Source organism: Vulpes lagopus, chromosome 14, assembly GCF_018345385.1.
Source record: "Vulpes lagopus strain Blue_001 chromosome 14, ASM1834538v1, whole genome shotgun sequence".
Classification (NCBI taxonomy): domain Eukaryota; kingdom Metazoa; phylum Chordata; class Mammalia; order Carnivora; family Canidae; genus Vulpes; species Vulpes lagopus.
This window is the reverse complement of record NC_054837.1, coordinates 9675150-9689794: the sequence shown is the minus strand read 5'-3', so window position 1 is coordinate 9689794 and position 14645 is coordinate 9675150. Positions and strand designations below refer to the sequence as shown.

The window sequence follows — 14645 nt, the reverse complement described above, 5'->3', positions numbered from 1 at the left end:
CAGGCATGGTGTTTAATATGCAGATGCCAGCAAGGGCTCCAAGGGTTGTGTGAGGGGCTAACAAGGCTTTCATGAACGAATGGAGCTACAGCCTTCCACCACAGAGGTAAGAGTTTGTATAGGAAACAACCCATGGACTTAAGAACATACTTCATCAAGCTTTTTAAAATTAATTAATTAAAGATTATTCATTTATTTATTCATGAGAGACACAGAGAAAGAGAGAGGCAGAGACACAGGCAGAGGGAGAAGCAGGCTCCATGCAGGGAGTGTGATGTGGGACTCGATCCCAGGTCTCCAGGATCACGCCCTGGGCTGATGGCAGGCGTCAAACTGCTGAGCCACCCAAGGATCCCCACTTCATCAAGCTTTTATAAACATCAACTTGTACATGACCGAATGCCACATCCTCTAGAGATCTTTCTCTTCTGACTCAACATTTAAACTCGCTCCTTTCTACCATTCAGCTGTGAAACCTGACAGACATCTTTCATGGTGATTATTTCAAATAAGGGAGGCTCAACTTCCTGTGCAAAAGGTTTTCAACTCCATCTTCTACTCCATCTTCTACCTGGAGAACCTTCTACCTTCTACCTCCATTTTCCACTGAAAAATGACTATATTGGTCACTGAAAAACCTTCTGTGGCCTCAAAAATTCCAGACTTATCTAATCCCTTTAATCTGAAAAGACCATATAGTGGTTTGGGTAGCTACGTATAAGAAAGCCACCAATAATATGAGATTGGAAATTCAAAAGAAAGTTCTACAGTTAACAAAAATTGGACACAGTTTGTAACAAAATCCAGATACTTCCATGGGACAAGAGGAAGGCCAACCATAATAACAAATCAAGTACCTGTCCCAGAAAAGTAAGCACAAGTATGTTCCCACAGAGTTACCTGTACACATGGCCATGCATGGACAGATCCAATGACAAAGAATTCCAGGCCTGCTAAAGCCAACTTTGTACTTTCATCAGGGCACCCAGCCTACAACCATGCCCCATCCTTCCATACCACCTGCTCTGAGCCACTGGCATTATGTTGCCTGCCACGTGGATTGGCCTTATACCTTTCTTTTAGTCTGGCAGGACCTTTCCAACCTCCCCAACTTCTTCAAGTCTGAGTTCATGTGTTAACTGCTGTGTGAGGTCACCACTTGCCCTTTCTCACTCAGGGCAGCCCTGCAACCCTTCATGAAAACTTGCAGGGACAGTGCCTGCACCTCCTCACCGCACAGGGAGCCAATGGTGGGCTAGTCTCTCTACATGTGTCCCCACTGGTCTGTGAGCACAGGAGGGCCTCCTCCAGTACCTATGCAGGTCAACGGTTTAACTGAGATGTGCCCTGCCCATGAGGAATGATGGGACCTCAGCAGCACTTCTGCGTACACTGGAGTTTGTCAGGTAAGATTTCTCTGGACTCTGTGAGATATGGCATTAGAATGGACTAAAGAGCCCTTGACCCATGGCAGCGCCACCCGAGGAAGACACAAGCAGCATGGCTTACCTTGGTCGGTTTTGGTTGCTGGCTTCCAGTTTTCAGCACTAATTACTGGCAGACAGACCTGCCCCTTTTCATCAATGTTCGGATGATAGATCTTTGTTTTAAATGTGATCTTCGGTGGTTTGAATGGGTACTCTGCTGGAAAGTTGATTTCGATTCTGAAGGCCCCCTTATCATATGGAGGGTTGTCCTGCAGGGAACAAGAAAAGATCAAAATGAACACGCTATAGCTCAAAAACCTGTCACTGAAACAGGACTGCTCTATTTACTTGAAAACTTAATTTATTTCAAGTGGTATACCAATTGAAGTCATGTCACCTTCAGGGCAGCGAACAACTGATCAGTATTTCTACAGCAAGATGTCTACTAAGTTCCAGAAAGATCTGAGATTGGTGTTGTGGTCTCTTTCTCATTGTATCCTTAATAGATTTTGTTTGCATAGTTTTAGGTTTATGGCAACACCAAGAGGGAAGTATAGTATCCCTCACTTTTCAAAAGTTCGAGTGACACCACTTCAGTTTCATGAAAGACCTACATTAGTACCTGTTTTACTAGCCAACAGAAAGAAATCTGAAGAGGGTTTTCGCTTTTACCAAAAAAGGCAAAAAAGTGAAAATAGTACGCAGTGTTTTGCTGCAATCCTTTACAGAGGCACCGCCCAGCGCCATGCCTGGGAATTACACCCAGCATCTCAGCCTCAAGCCACTAGAGCTTGAAACTGTACCTGTGAGCATCTGTGCTTTATCTTGATTCATTTTTTTAAAAGATTTTATTTATTTATTCATGAGAGACACACAGGGGAGAGGGAGAGAGAGAGAGAGAGGTGCAGAGACAAAGGCAGAGGAAAAGCAGACTCCATGCAGGGAGTCTGATGTGGGACTCGATCCCGGGGCCTCCAGGATCACACTGTGGGCTGAAGGCGGCACTAAACCACTGAACTGCCCAAGCTGCCTTTCTTTCTTTCTTTCTTTCTTTCTTTTTTTTTTTTTTTTTTTAAGATTTCATTTATTTGACACAGAGAGAGAGAGAGCAAGAGAGCACACAAGCAGGGGGAGCAGCAGAGGAAAAGGGAGAAGCAGGCTCTCCGCTGAGCAGCGAGCCTAACACAAGGCTCAATCCTAGGACCTGGGATCATGACCCAAGCCGAAGGCAGACACTTAACTGAATGAGCCTCCCAGGCGCCCCTACCTTGATTTATTTTGTGTATCTGTTAGCAAGATGCGTCCTAAAGTATCAGACAAAGAGACACCTGGGTGGCTCAGCAGTTAAGCACCTGCCTTTGGCTCAGGGTGTGATCCTGGGGTCCTGGATCGAGTCCCACATCGGGCTCCCTGCATGGAGCCTGTTTCTCTTTCTGCCTGTGTTTGTGCCTCTCTCTCTGTGTCTCTCTCATGAATAAATAAATAAAATATTAAAAAAAAAGTATCAGACAAGCCTAAGAGATACTATTTTTGGGGTCTGGGGACACTAAACATTTTCTACATATAATTGGTAACTGCTTCTTTGCTTTACACCATTTTAGCTTACAGAAGGCTTCCTGGGAACACTCCCCCTTTTGTCTGTGTGGTTTTTAAGATTTTATTCTTAAGTAATACCCTCACCCAATGTGGGGCTCAAACTCATAATCCTGAGATCAGGAGTCGCAGGCTCCACTGAATGACCCAGTCAGTGCCCCAGAATGCTCTACTTTTGGATAGCAGGGGAAAGCTGCTGAGTTCCTGCATGTCCCTTCCTCCACACATAGCCTCCCCCACTATCAACATCCCCCCAGAGTGGTATGTTTGTTACAATCTATGAACCTATACTGACACCTCATTATCACTCACAGTCCAGTTACAGTAGGGTTCACTCTTGGTATCATGCATTTTATGGTTTCACTATATCATACGTTAGAATTAGAACCCTACAGTATATAAAGCCTTTTCAGATGACTTCTTTCACTTAGTAACATGCATTTAAGGTTCTGCCAAGTTTTTTCATGGCACAATAGCTCGTTTCTTCTTAGCACTGAATATTTCATTGTTTGGATTTAGCACCACTTATTTATCCATTCATCCACTGAAGGACATCTTGGTTTCTTCCAAGTTGGACAACTATGAATAAAGCTGCCTTACACATCCGTATGCAGGTTTGTGTGTGGACACACCTTCCCAACTCCTTTGTAAAAATACCAATGAGCATGATTTCTGGATTGTAGGTTAAGGGTATGTTTAGTTTTGTTAAAAAAAAAAAAAAATCACCAACTGTCTTCCAAAGTGGCTGCACTATTTTTCATTCCCACCACCATCAAATTAAGAGTTCCTCACCAAGAGACATCATCCCTAGCATTTACTGATAGTGTTTTATCATTTTTTTAAAAAAGATTTTATTTATTTGAGAGAGAAAAAGAACACGAGCTGGGGAGCGAGGGGCAGGAGGAGAAGCAGAGTCTCCACTAAGGAGGGAGCCTGACTTGGGCTCAATCACAGGTCTCTGGGACCATGACCTAAGCCAAAGGCAGACACCCAACTGACTGAGCTGATGCCCATTTTATAATCAGACTCTTTTTTTATTATTGAGTTTTAAGAATTTTTTTTTGTATTTTTGGATAACAGCCCTTTATCAGATAGGTACTTTGTAAATATCTCTTTATCTTTTTTGAAAAAATAAAGAGTTGGGGTGCCTGGGTGGTACAGTTGGTTAAGTGTCCAACTCTTGGTTTCAGCTCAAGTCATGATCTCAGGGTTGTGAGATCAAGTCCTCTGTCAGGCTCCATGCTTAGCACAGAGTCTGCTGAAGATTCTCTCTCCCTCTCCCTCCCTAAAAATATAATAATAATAAAAACCTTAAAAAAAATAATAAAAACCTTAAATTAAAAAATAAATCTTTAAAAATTAAAAAGAAAAAGAAAATATGAAGAGTCACACCAGGGGTAAATAACAACTCAACCAAGACCACACTGAGTGGTGACAGGCCAAACAGGTGGCCAGGGCTCCAAATTCTGGTCAGCTTGGTCTCCTCAAAGTAAAGTCAATATCCAGCTGGATGGCTAGACTCTGGGGAGCCAAGGTTGCCCCCAGCTTGTAACCAGACAGGGCCAGAACCGTGCCCTATCTCCTTGTTCCTAGAATGGCTCAAAGATCTAAACCTCAGGGCCTGGATACCCTGATGGGCCCTGACACCTCTGAGAGATGACTGAAGATAAAGAGCCCCAGCCTCTGGGTGGCCTGGGTGGCTCAGCAGTTTAGCACTGCCTTCAGCCCAGGGCCTAATCCTGGAGACCCAGGATCGAGTCCCATGCAGGGAGCCTGCTTCTCCCTCTGCCTGTGTCTCTGCCTCTGCGTGTGTGAGTCTCTCATTAATTAAAAAATCTTAAAAAAAAAAAAAAAAAAAAAGAGAGAGAGAGAGAGAGAGACCTAGCCTCTCCCCACCCTCCATCTTCAGGAAGTTGAGCAAACCCTTCAACTCTGGTTCTCCTGTCATGTCACACCCAACCCAAAGAAAGCTAAGCTTCTCAGAGTGCCCAGGAATGCTGGTGGCAGCCCCCACACCACAGCCTTTCCTCTTTAAACCCCAGAACAGCTGGGCATCCTCCAGCAAACACAGTTCCTCTGCTGGGGAAGAAGGTTGGCATGCACCACTCCACACTGCCCCAAGTTATAATCCTGCCCAAAGAAGGAAGGCATGGTACAGGGGGCTTCAGGGACAGGTAAAATTAGGAAAGGCTGAGAGGTGAAGGAGGCCTTTCCAGGTAGAGGGACTAAGGACTAGAATGGTGGGGCTTGGAAGAGGAGGTCTGGGGCAAGACAAGAGACTAGGAGCTGCCAGTGTGGCTGAGGGACTGCATGGGGTCTTCCTGGGGAAAGGGTAGGTCTGTGTTTAGGGCTCTGAACTCTCTTCTGAGCAATGCGATACGCTGTCAGAAGAATAATCTGTGGGGAAGCTTGTGAGGAAGTTGGAGACTCAGGGTCTGGAAGAAGGTGGAGATGTCAGCAAACAGTACAGGCTAGGTGCCTGTGTGAGGAGTCAGACTTCCACAAGGTCAGAAGAAAACAGAACTGGAAAATCATTGTTATCCCAACAAAACATTTCCTAATCCCTTCTTCAGGAACACAGAATTCTCTAGAATACTGTCGAGAAGTTAAAGTGGCAACAGTCCTTTCCCCTGCCTTGTCCTGTCTGCCCACCAGGAGTCACTCATGACCAAGGACACCTCTATTTACTGTTACAAATGATAACATGTACAATTTGTACAAATTATAAATGGGGGAACTCAGAGAAGATTGCTTTTGGTTTTTATTTTTGGTTTTTAAGGGTTTTTTTGTGGCATTTTTTTTCTTTTGGTTTTTAAGAGAGATTTAAATTTTCTGAGTAAAAATCATGTTCACTTACACCACTTTAAGCCATATAAAAAGAGCTTTCCTATATAACTTTTGTTTGGCTGGTCATATCTGCCAGATTTATTCATTCACTGCCCCAGACTGATCAACCACCCCTGCGCCTCACCTGGTGCTGGGCCCTGCACTAGGAACTGGGAGACAACAATGAGTCAGTTCCAGTTAGCAGTACTAATCCTGGCTCTACCTCCTGCTTGCTGGGTGAGCCTGGGATGTTCCGGAACATCATAAAATGGAAGTATAACTGCAATCTGCACTGATGATGAGGTTAGAGAGATGTCCAACATGCCTGGCACCTGGGCAAAGCCTCAAGGAAAGCAGGACAGGCTGCACCTCTCACTGCCACCCGGGAAACGTGACTAAGCTCACCTTAACTTCTCTGAGCCTCCGTTCTTGTCTGGGGCTCTGGGAATGACCAAAGGAGTGACTTGTGTGTGTGCCAATCACAGACTGTCCACTTGTTCCAGTGATTTTTGCTGAAGAAGGTATGCAAAAATTAAAACAAAGGATATATGTTCTGGATAAAAGCCCGACAGCACCACATGAGAATTCTTGGCATTTCAGAGCTAAACTTATTCTATGGAAGGTAGCCCAGAAACTATAAGGGACCTTAATGAGAAAACATGTTTTTTTTTGTAGAAAAATATTACACAACTATCCAGGAATTTGCCTCAAGCTGTAACACCATTTCATTACCAAATTAACCAAAGATTCCAGCATTTTTATCTTTACGCATGACTCTGACCAATATTTTTCTGTTATTCCCACCTTTATGGATGCCTTGCATTCCCTTTAGCTCATTTGATTATGGCAAAGGATGTTTTTATTTTATTATTTATTTATTTAATTTTTAAAGATTTTATGGGCAGCCCAGGTGGTTCAGTGGTTTAGCGCCGCCTTCAGCCCAGGGGATGATCCTGGAGACCCAGGATCGAGTCCCACATCAGGCTCCCTGCATGGAGCCTGCTTCTCTCTCTACCTGTGTCTCTGCCTCTCTCTGTCTCTGTGTCTCTTATGAATAAATAAATAAAATCTTTTTAAAAAATTCTTAAAAAATAAATAAAATAAAAATATTTATTTATTTATGAGACACACAGAGAGAGAATGGCAGAGATACAGGTAAAGGGAGAAGTAGGCTCCTTGCAGGGAGCCCGATGTGGAACTCGATCCCTGGACCTTGGGATCATGCCCTGAGCAAAGGCAGATGCTCAACCACTGAGCCATCCAGGAATGAGGAAAAACATCCCCTCAACGAATGTTTCTTTTAAATTTTTTTTAAAGATTTTATTTATTTATTCATGAGAGACAGAGAGACAGACAGACAGAGACAAAGACACAGGCAGAGGGAGAAGCAAGCTCCATACAAGGATCCTGATGTGGGACTTGATCCCGGGACTCCAGGATCACGTCCTGAGCCAAAGGCAGATGCTCAACCACTGAGCCACCAGGCGTCCCAAGGAATGTTTTTAGATGTAAAATTAATTTCTTCTGATAATTTTACACTCTCAATTTAGTGCACAGACTTGAAAATTTCTTTTTCTCTCTCCTGAAGACACTATAGGTGATTAGGCCAACATATATCCACTCTCTCTGTATATAAGTGGCTGATTTTAAAGTATTTATTGTTTATTTTATAAACAGTATGGATGAAGAGAAATGGAAAAAGAAAAATAACTTTGGTACTGCTCTTGTGCTAAGAATCCACTTTTCTGCATTTGCTTCTAGTCATGATATATATGCACGTAGAGAAGATTCGACCACTCTTTACCAAGGACTTAGTACATGCTAGCTGCTTTTCTGTCTTATCTCCAATTCACCTTCCCCAACAGTAACCTCAGGCAGATGCTGTCATCACCCACATCTGGAAATGAGACAAGTGAGGTTGAAGTTGAGCAATCAGCTGAAGAACCTAAACTCAGACTTCCTCTCCTGTAACACAATTCACTGCATTTGCAGGCATCCATCTGGGCCCATTCTCATCACTTCTGGGGGACCTGCGGGCCAGGGGAATTGATGAGAATGTGCTGAGGCTCACGCTGCCTGCTGTGCCATGAGTCATTAACTCCGTCTCTGTATGAGAAGTCTGTGTCTCCTGGTGACACCCTAAGCTGTGGTAGGCTACCTTGTTAGCTTGCAAGGAGGGTAACAACTTGAGATCCTCCACAGTTCTTGATACCAGCTTTGCAAGGCACAAAGCCATTCTGTGGCAACTGAGACCAAGAAGAAGCCCCTCCACACATGGCACCAAACCACCTGGGACCTTTTACCCACATGTCCTAACCTGTGGCCAAACCTAATCTTTCTTCCCAAGGCAATCCTTCAACAATCTCAAGACTCCATTGCATTTCATGTCTTCCCTTCCTCAAGTGAAGACCAATTCCTTCAATTATCCCACAGAAGTCACTGTGACTTTTTCTCTGTGATGCATAAGGACACCACATAGCACTCTGGCAGCTAGAGGAAGTCAGGCCCATCCTCCCACTCCCTGATACGGATTACTGCCACATGGCATGCCCCTATAGTGTGTGCACAACTAACTGTCTGACACCACATGCAGGACTCATGGCTGACTTGATGCAAACAGGAGGATCCTGGTTTAGATCTAATGAACACGCTGTCCCTTCTTTAAGCGTCAGATAGAATAAAGGCCCTGTACATTGCATCCACTTCGGTCCACTTTGGTGATGACTCCTCAGCAGCATCCTTTCCCTACCCCTCACCTAGCAAGTTAACAAAGCTCGAGATTTACTACCACTAGGCTGTTAAGCCCAGACCTGCCCCACTGGCCACCTGTCCCTCAGAGTTGAACTGTTTTGTTAAAGGGGAGCTTTCCTACTCTAATGCCTTCAGGGCCCACTCTAGAATCTTGTCAAAGGCTGAGACAAGCTCACGGGTCTTCTGAACTCAGATGATGTCTTCTTACCCTTTGTAAATTGTCAAGTATTTATTCTTTTGTATATATTCTGAAAATACACTTCCTGGTTGCCTGAATCACAAAATCTGCCCAGTTTTTGCACTAATTTTGCTCAATCTGTGCTAATGTTGCTTTCTGAACAGGAGTCATTTGTATTATTTCCAACCATTTGGTTTGCACGGCTTTTAACAGTATAGGTCTTTGTCAGTGAATATCTGACATTACAGAATTCCATCATATTAAAAGTATTAGTAGGAGTAAGTATTTTTAAAACTGATTTTACAGTCTCTTACGAATAAACTATCCTCTGAATTATATCTAACTTTAAAAATCACAATCTCCATTAACTGAATTCAAAAGGGAACTTTCTCTCCCCTGAATTCATTCAAACTTCTCACACCATAATCCACTTTCCCCTTAAGTAGAAGTAGATAAGCTAACGTTCGTACCAAAAAGAGTGTATTTAACATTCCATCTTGCAGGATAACAGCTGTTAGTCACCTGATGCATGGCCCTGGTATGTTCTCTATGCATATATAGTGTAAATAAAGGCGTTTTATTTTGGACATCTGCACATATTACTTACAAGTATTTATAAAACTGGAATCATATTGTCTATATTCTTTTGTACTTCTGTTCATGTTGCTATACATTGTCTTCTGCTCTGCAATCCAGATGTTTCCCACTTCTGTTAGGCCATAGCACCTTGCAGGAGGAGCAACACTCGGTGTTAAAGAGACCGTGGAGGGTAGTGCCCCTATGGCTTTTGTCCACAAAGCCTGTGGCTGGCTTTGACAAGAGCTCAACAGTTCCCATCAACGTGAAAGCATGCCCTTCCCCCTAAAAACATCCCCAGTATAATCTGAGGTTGGTGACAAAATTATATTTTGTGTATGGCTCTGGGTCAGAAACCAGGGCTCCCCTCATTTGGCTTCAACCATTACAGCTACAGCAAGTCAGAAAGAAGAAGTTGCAGGAGAATCAGCAGGAAGGGGTCTGGCAGGTGAGGCTTTCCAGTGAAATGGGCTAGAACGTGAGTAAGAACCCGGAAAGGAAGGTGAGAGACTGGAACTACAAATGTAGCAACACAAAGGTGAAACAAGGAAAGCAAAGCCTCAAACGGACACTATACCAATCACCAGGGGGCAACAGAAGAAAAAAGGAAGGAAAGGGTTCCTGTATCACAGATATCCAAATACTCTACTAGCTTCCCAAGATTTTAGGTTTCGTCACAAGTGGGAAGAGAAGTTTTTTAATCAAGGCGAAATTCACATAACATACAATTAACTGTTTTGGGACATATGATTTGGTGGTATTTAGTGAATTCATAATGTTGTACAACCGCCTCTCGAATTTCAAGACTTCCTTTGCCTTCAAACACTCTGCATCCATTAAGTAACAAACAGAAAATTGATAAAACTTTGTTCAATAAATTATTTTTGCTTCAGTGGAGGCTGAGGGAGCCAGGCCAGGAGTGGCTAACTTCTCCCAGGAGGGAGAGGAGAAGGGCTCAAGGTTGAAGGAGGGACCCTCAGGCTGAGGGCAGGCAAGCCAAGAATGAACACACACTGCTTTCTACAATCTGGCCTCTAGAGTGGCTAAAAAAAAAAAAAAAAAAATCATTATTATCAGAGACAGAAATCCGTGTTTGTTGTAGAAAACACACAACGCTAGTCTCCCATCCCTGACGGAGAAATGGGGCCAGCACCCTGGCAGATGGCACTCCTGCCCCTTTTATTTTAGGCGAACATATATAAGCACACACACTCTCACATGCTGGGGATTTGTTTGTTTTTTAATTAATTAATTAATTTATTTATTTATTTATGATAGTCACACACAGAGAGAGGCAGAGACATAGGCAGAGGGAGAAGCAGGCTCCATGCACTGGGAGCCCGACGTGGGATTCGATCCCGGGTCTCCAGGATCGCCCCCCCCTGGGCCAAAGGCAGGCGCCAAACCGCTGCGCCACCCAGGGATCCCCATGCTGGGGATTTGTGTGCACAGTACCATTACCAATTTTATTTTGATTTACCTCGCAGTTTGCTACTGACATTACCCTCATCATCCACACATACTTATCTCCTCAATCTTTTTTTTTTATCTCCTCAATCTTTGTAATGGTTGCAGCATATTCTACCGTCCAGATGTACCATAGTTTCTTTACCACTACCCCACAGGAGGGCACAAACTCCAGTTCATTTGTAAAGATGATATCAATAGTGTCTGATAACAAGTGTCTGTGGGAGTATTAAAGATCCAACATACATTTTTTTATTAAAAAAAAAAAAAAACAAAGCCATCACGAATTCCCAAGACCACTGGCCAGCGCCCCAGGTTGACACAGGAAAGCAGAGCTGTCAAGAATACAAGGAGCCATGAGGACATGGTAGCAGCACCCACTCTGGAAAGCCATAGGATCAGCAAAAATATATTTTTTAATATTTACTCATTTGTTTGAGAGAGAGAGAGAGAGAGAGAGACAGCGTGCGCGCACTCATGGGAGGGAGGGGCAGAGGGAGAGAATCTGAAGCAGACTCCCTGTTAAGCACGGAGGGGATGGGGTGGGCTCAATCCCACAGCCCTGAGGTCAGGACCTGAGCCAAAACCAAGAGTCGGACACTTAACTGACTAGCCACCTCAGTACCCCAATGATGTATTCATATAAGGAAGAACGCTGGGTTTACCTAAGAGAGAGGGAAGTGATGGCAAAGAGTCTTGCTGTTCTGTTGGGCTCCTTATAGCATTCTGATAGCTGCACTTTGATCACCTGTCTTTCCCATTGGTCCAGGAGATACCTGAGAGCAGGGACCCAAGATAGACTCAGAAGGAAGCCTCAAATATTTCCTAAATGAATTGCTAAACTCACAGATTCTCTTCTTGGTTATAAAATCATCAATGCTAGGGTTTATGTTATTCTTTTGAATATGGCCAGGAATGTCGGCTCTCAGAATAATGATTTAATATACCTGAAACACAATGATCCCAGAAGCCAGAACTAGCTTGGAACCTGTACACAGATAACATTTCCACAACTCTGGATATTCCAGGCACCAGTCACAGCTTACACTAGCTAATAAAGCAGGAAGTATGAGAATCTCACAGCCAATCTAGGAAGCAGAGAGTCAATTCCAGGTCATTCACACGAAATAAAACAGGTCCTTGTTAGTAAAGAAAAATTGATATTACTGCTTTTTTTTTTTTTTAAAGCTAATTACAACTGAATTTAAAAAAAGAAAGGCACCTGGGTGACTCAGTTAAACGTCTCTGCCTTTTGCTCAGGACATGATCCTGGGGTCCTGGGATTGAGCCCCACATCAAGCTCCCTGCTCAGTGGGGAGCCTGCTTCTCCCTCTATCTCTGCCTCCCCCCACCCCCCCGCCCAGTCTCTCATGAATAAATTTTTTTTTTTAAAAAAAGAATTAGGGCAGCCCAGGTGGCTCAGCAGTTTAGCGCAGCCTTCAGCCAAGGGTGTGATCCGGGAGACCCAGATCGAGTCCCGCATCGGGCTTTCTGCATGGGGCCTGCTTCTCCCTCTGCCTGTGTCTCTGCCTCTCTCATGAATAAATAAATAAAATCCTTAAACAAACAAACAAACAAACAAACAAACAAACAAGAATTAAAGTGCCGCCTTCGGCCCAGGACCTGATCCTGGAGACCCAGGATCGAGTCCCATGTCAGGCTTTCTGCATGGAGCCTGCTTCTTCCTCTGCCTGTGTCTCTCTGCCTTTGTGTCTCTCGTGAATAAATAAATATAAATAAATAAATAAGTAAAAGGATGAAATGCATGGTTTGTGAATCTCAATAAAACAGGTTTTAAAAAAATCAGGACATTTGGGTGGCTCAGCTGGTTGAGTAACTCTTGGTTTAGGCTCAGGTCATGATCTCAGGGTCCTGGGACCAAGCCCTACACTAGACTCTGCATTTAGCAGAAGTCTGCTTGAGATTTTTTCTCTCTCCCTCTGCCTTTCTCTGCTTGTGCACGTGTGTGCACGCACATGCACTCTGTCTCACTCTCCCTCAAATAAATAGAGTTAAAAAAAAATTAAAGCTAACACAGAAACAGTGGTTCTCCACCAAAGGCAGTGTTGTCCCTCCCACACAGGTTTAGAAATGCCTGAGGGTGTCCTTACATTGTCCCAATGATAAAGTTAGCCACTGGTATCTAATGAATGAAAAACAGGAAAATTCTACACAAATAATCCACATGCACACACCAAAATGCAGTTTACAACACAATCACATTGAGAAATACTGCTTTAGGATAATTACAAATTCAATTTACAAACTGTGAGGTGCTAAGGAAAAGAAGTGGAAGGGAAACTGCCATAGGCTTCTCTACCTGACCCAGAACTCACTGAGATAAATACTCATATCACAATAAAGCAAAAGTCACTGTGAGAAGAGCCCAAAAAGAGGGGGCCTTATGATGGGGGGTGGGTCACACCACACCGCAACTAGCTGTCCAGCCAACAAGTATTTCCTCGTTTCTGGGCTGGCAAAACCCCAGTTTTGTATGTGGTTACGATGCTCCCTCATTGTGACCCAGGGTTAAATCCTGACTGGTCTAAACCTGTCCAACAAAACAGCCACAAGCTGTTGGCTATTGCACACTTGAAATGTGACTCTTCTGGGATGCCTGGGTGGTTCAGTCAGTTAAGCATGTGACTCTTGATCTCAGGTCAGGTCCTGATATCAGGGTCATGAGTTAAAGCCCCGCAATGGGCTCCACACAGGGTTTGGAGCCTACTAAAAAAAAAGAAAAGAGGGACGCCTGAGTGGCTCAGGGTTTGAGCATCTGCCTTCAGCTCAAGGCATGATCCCGGGGTCCTGAGATTGAGTCCCTCACTGGGCTCTTTGTGGGAAGCCTGCGTCTCCCTCTGCCTATGTCTCTGCCTCTCTCATGAAAAAATAGTCTTTAAAAAATATATTTGGGCAGACCCGGTGGCTTAGCGGTTTAGCACTGCCTTCAGCCCAGGGCGGGATCCTGGAGACCTGGGATCAAGTCCCATGTCGGGCTCCCTGCATGGAGCCTGCTTCTCCCTCTGCCTGTGTCTCTGCTTCTTTCTCTCTCATGAATAAATAAATAAAATTATATATATATATATATATATATATATATATATATATATATTTAAGGGACGCCTGAGTGGCTTAGCAGTTTAGTGCCTGCCTACCACCTGGAGCATGATCCTAGAGTCCCCGGATCGAGTCCTGCATCAGGTTCCCTGCATGGAACCTGCTTGTCTGTCTCTGCCTCTCTCTCTGCATCTCTCATGAATAAATAAATAAAATTTAAATATATATATATATATATTTTTTTTTTTTTAAGAAAGAAAATAAATGTGACTCTTCTGAGTTGAGATGTGCTACAAGTGCAAAATACCACCTGGATTTTAGAGACCCTTTACAAAAAAAAAGAATGTAAAATATTTCAATAACTGTTACTGATATTATGCATTGAGCAAGATTTTTAATACACTGCATTACATAACTATTTTATAAAGTAAACTCCAAAATGAATTTCTTTAAATTTCAGTGGGACTACTAGAAAACTTAAAAGTACAGTTGTGGCTCACCGTATATCCCTATTGGAGGGCACTACCCATTGTCTACTTCCCTACCTCAGCCAGTGATAGATAGGGGTGGCGGCAGGGGTAAGCCCTGTATCCTGGTTTTGGATAATGATATGTGGGAGCCTGTGGGCAGCTTCTGGGATAGGTGTCCTTGTTCTTGGTCACACCAAACTACACATATGGTAGAACTGCACAGACATAAACGTACACATGTTAAAACTAGAAAAATCTGAATAAAGTCATTGGACTGTATCACTGTTGATTTTCTGGTTA

The 14645-nt window shown here is 43.6% G+C and overlaps 1 protein-coding gene across 1 annotated transcript in view; it reads right to left on the bottom strand.

Moving 5' to 3' along the window:
- Nucleotides 1-1387: 1387 nt before the first annotated feature.
- Nucleotides 1388-14645, bottom strand: part of LOC121475599 (ubiquitin-conjugating enzyme E2 L3-like) — a 54032-nt gene continuing 40774 nt past the window's right edge. The window contains exon 3 of the mRNA XM_041728991.1: nt 1388-1696. Coding sequence (XP_041584925.1) covers nt 1403-1696 — 294 coding nt within the window. The 3' untranslated portion in view covers nt 1388-1402. The remainder of the gene's footprint in view (nt 1697-14645) is intronic.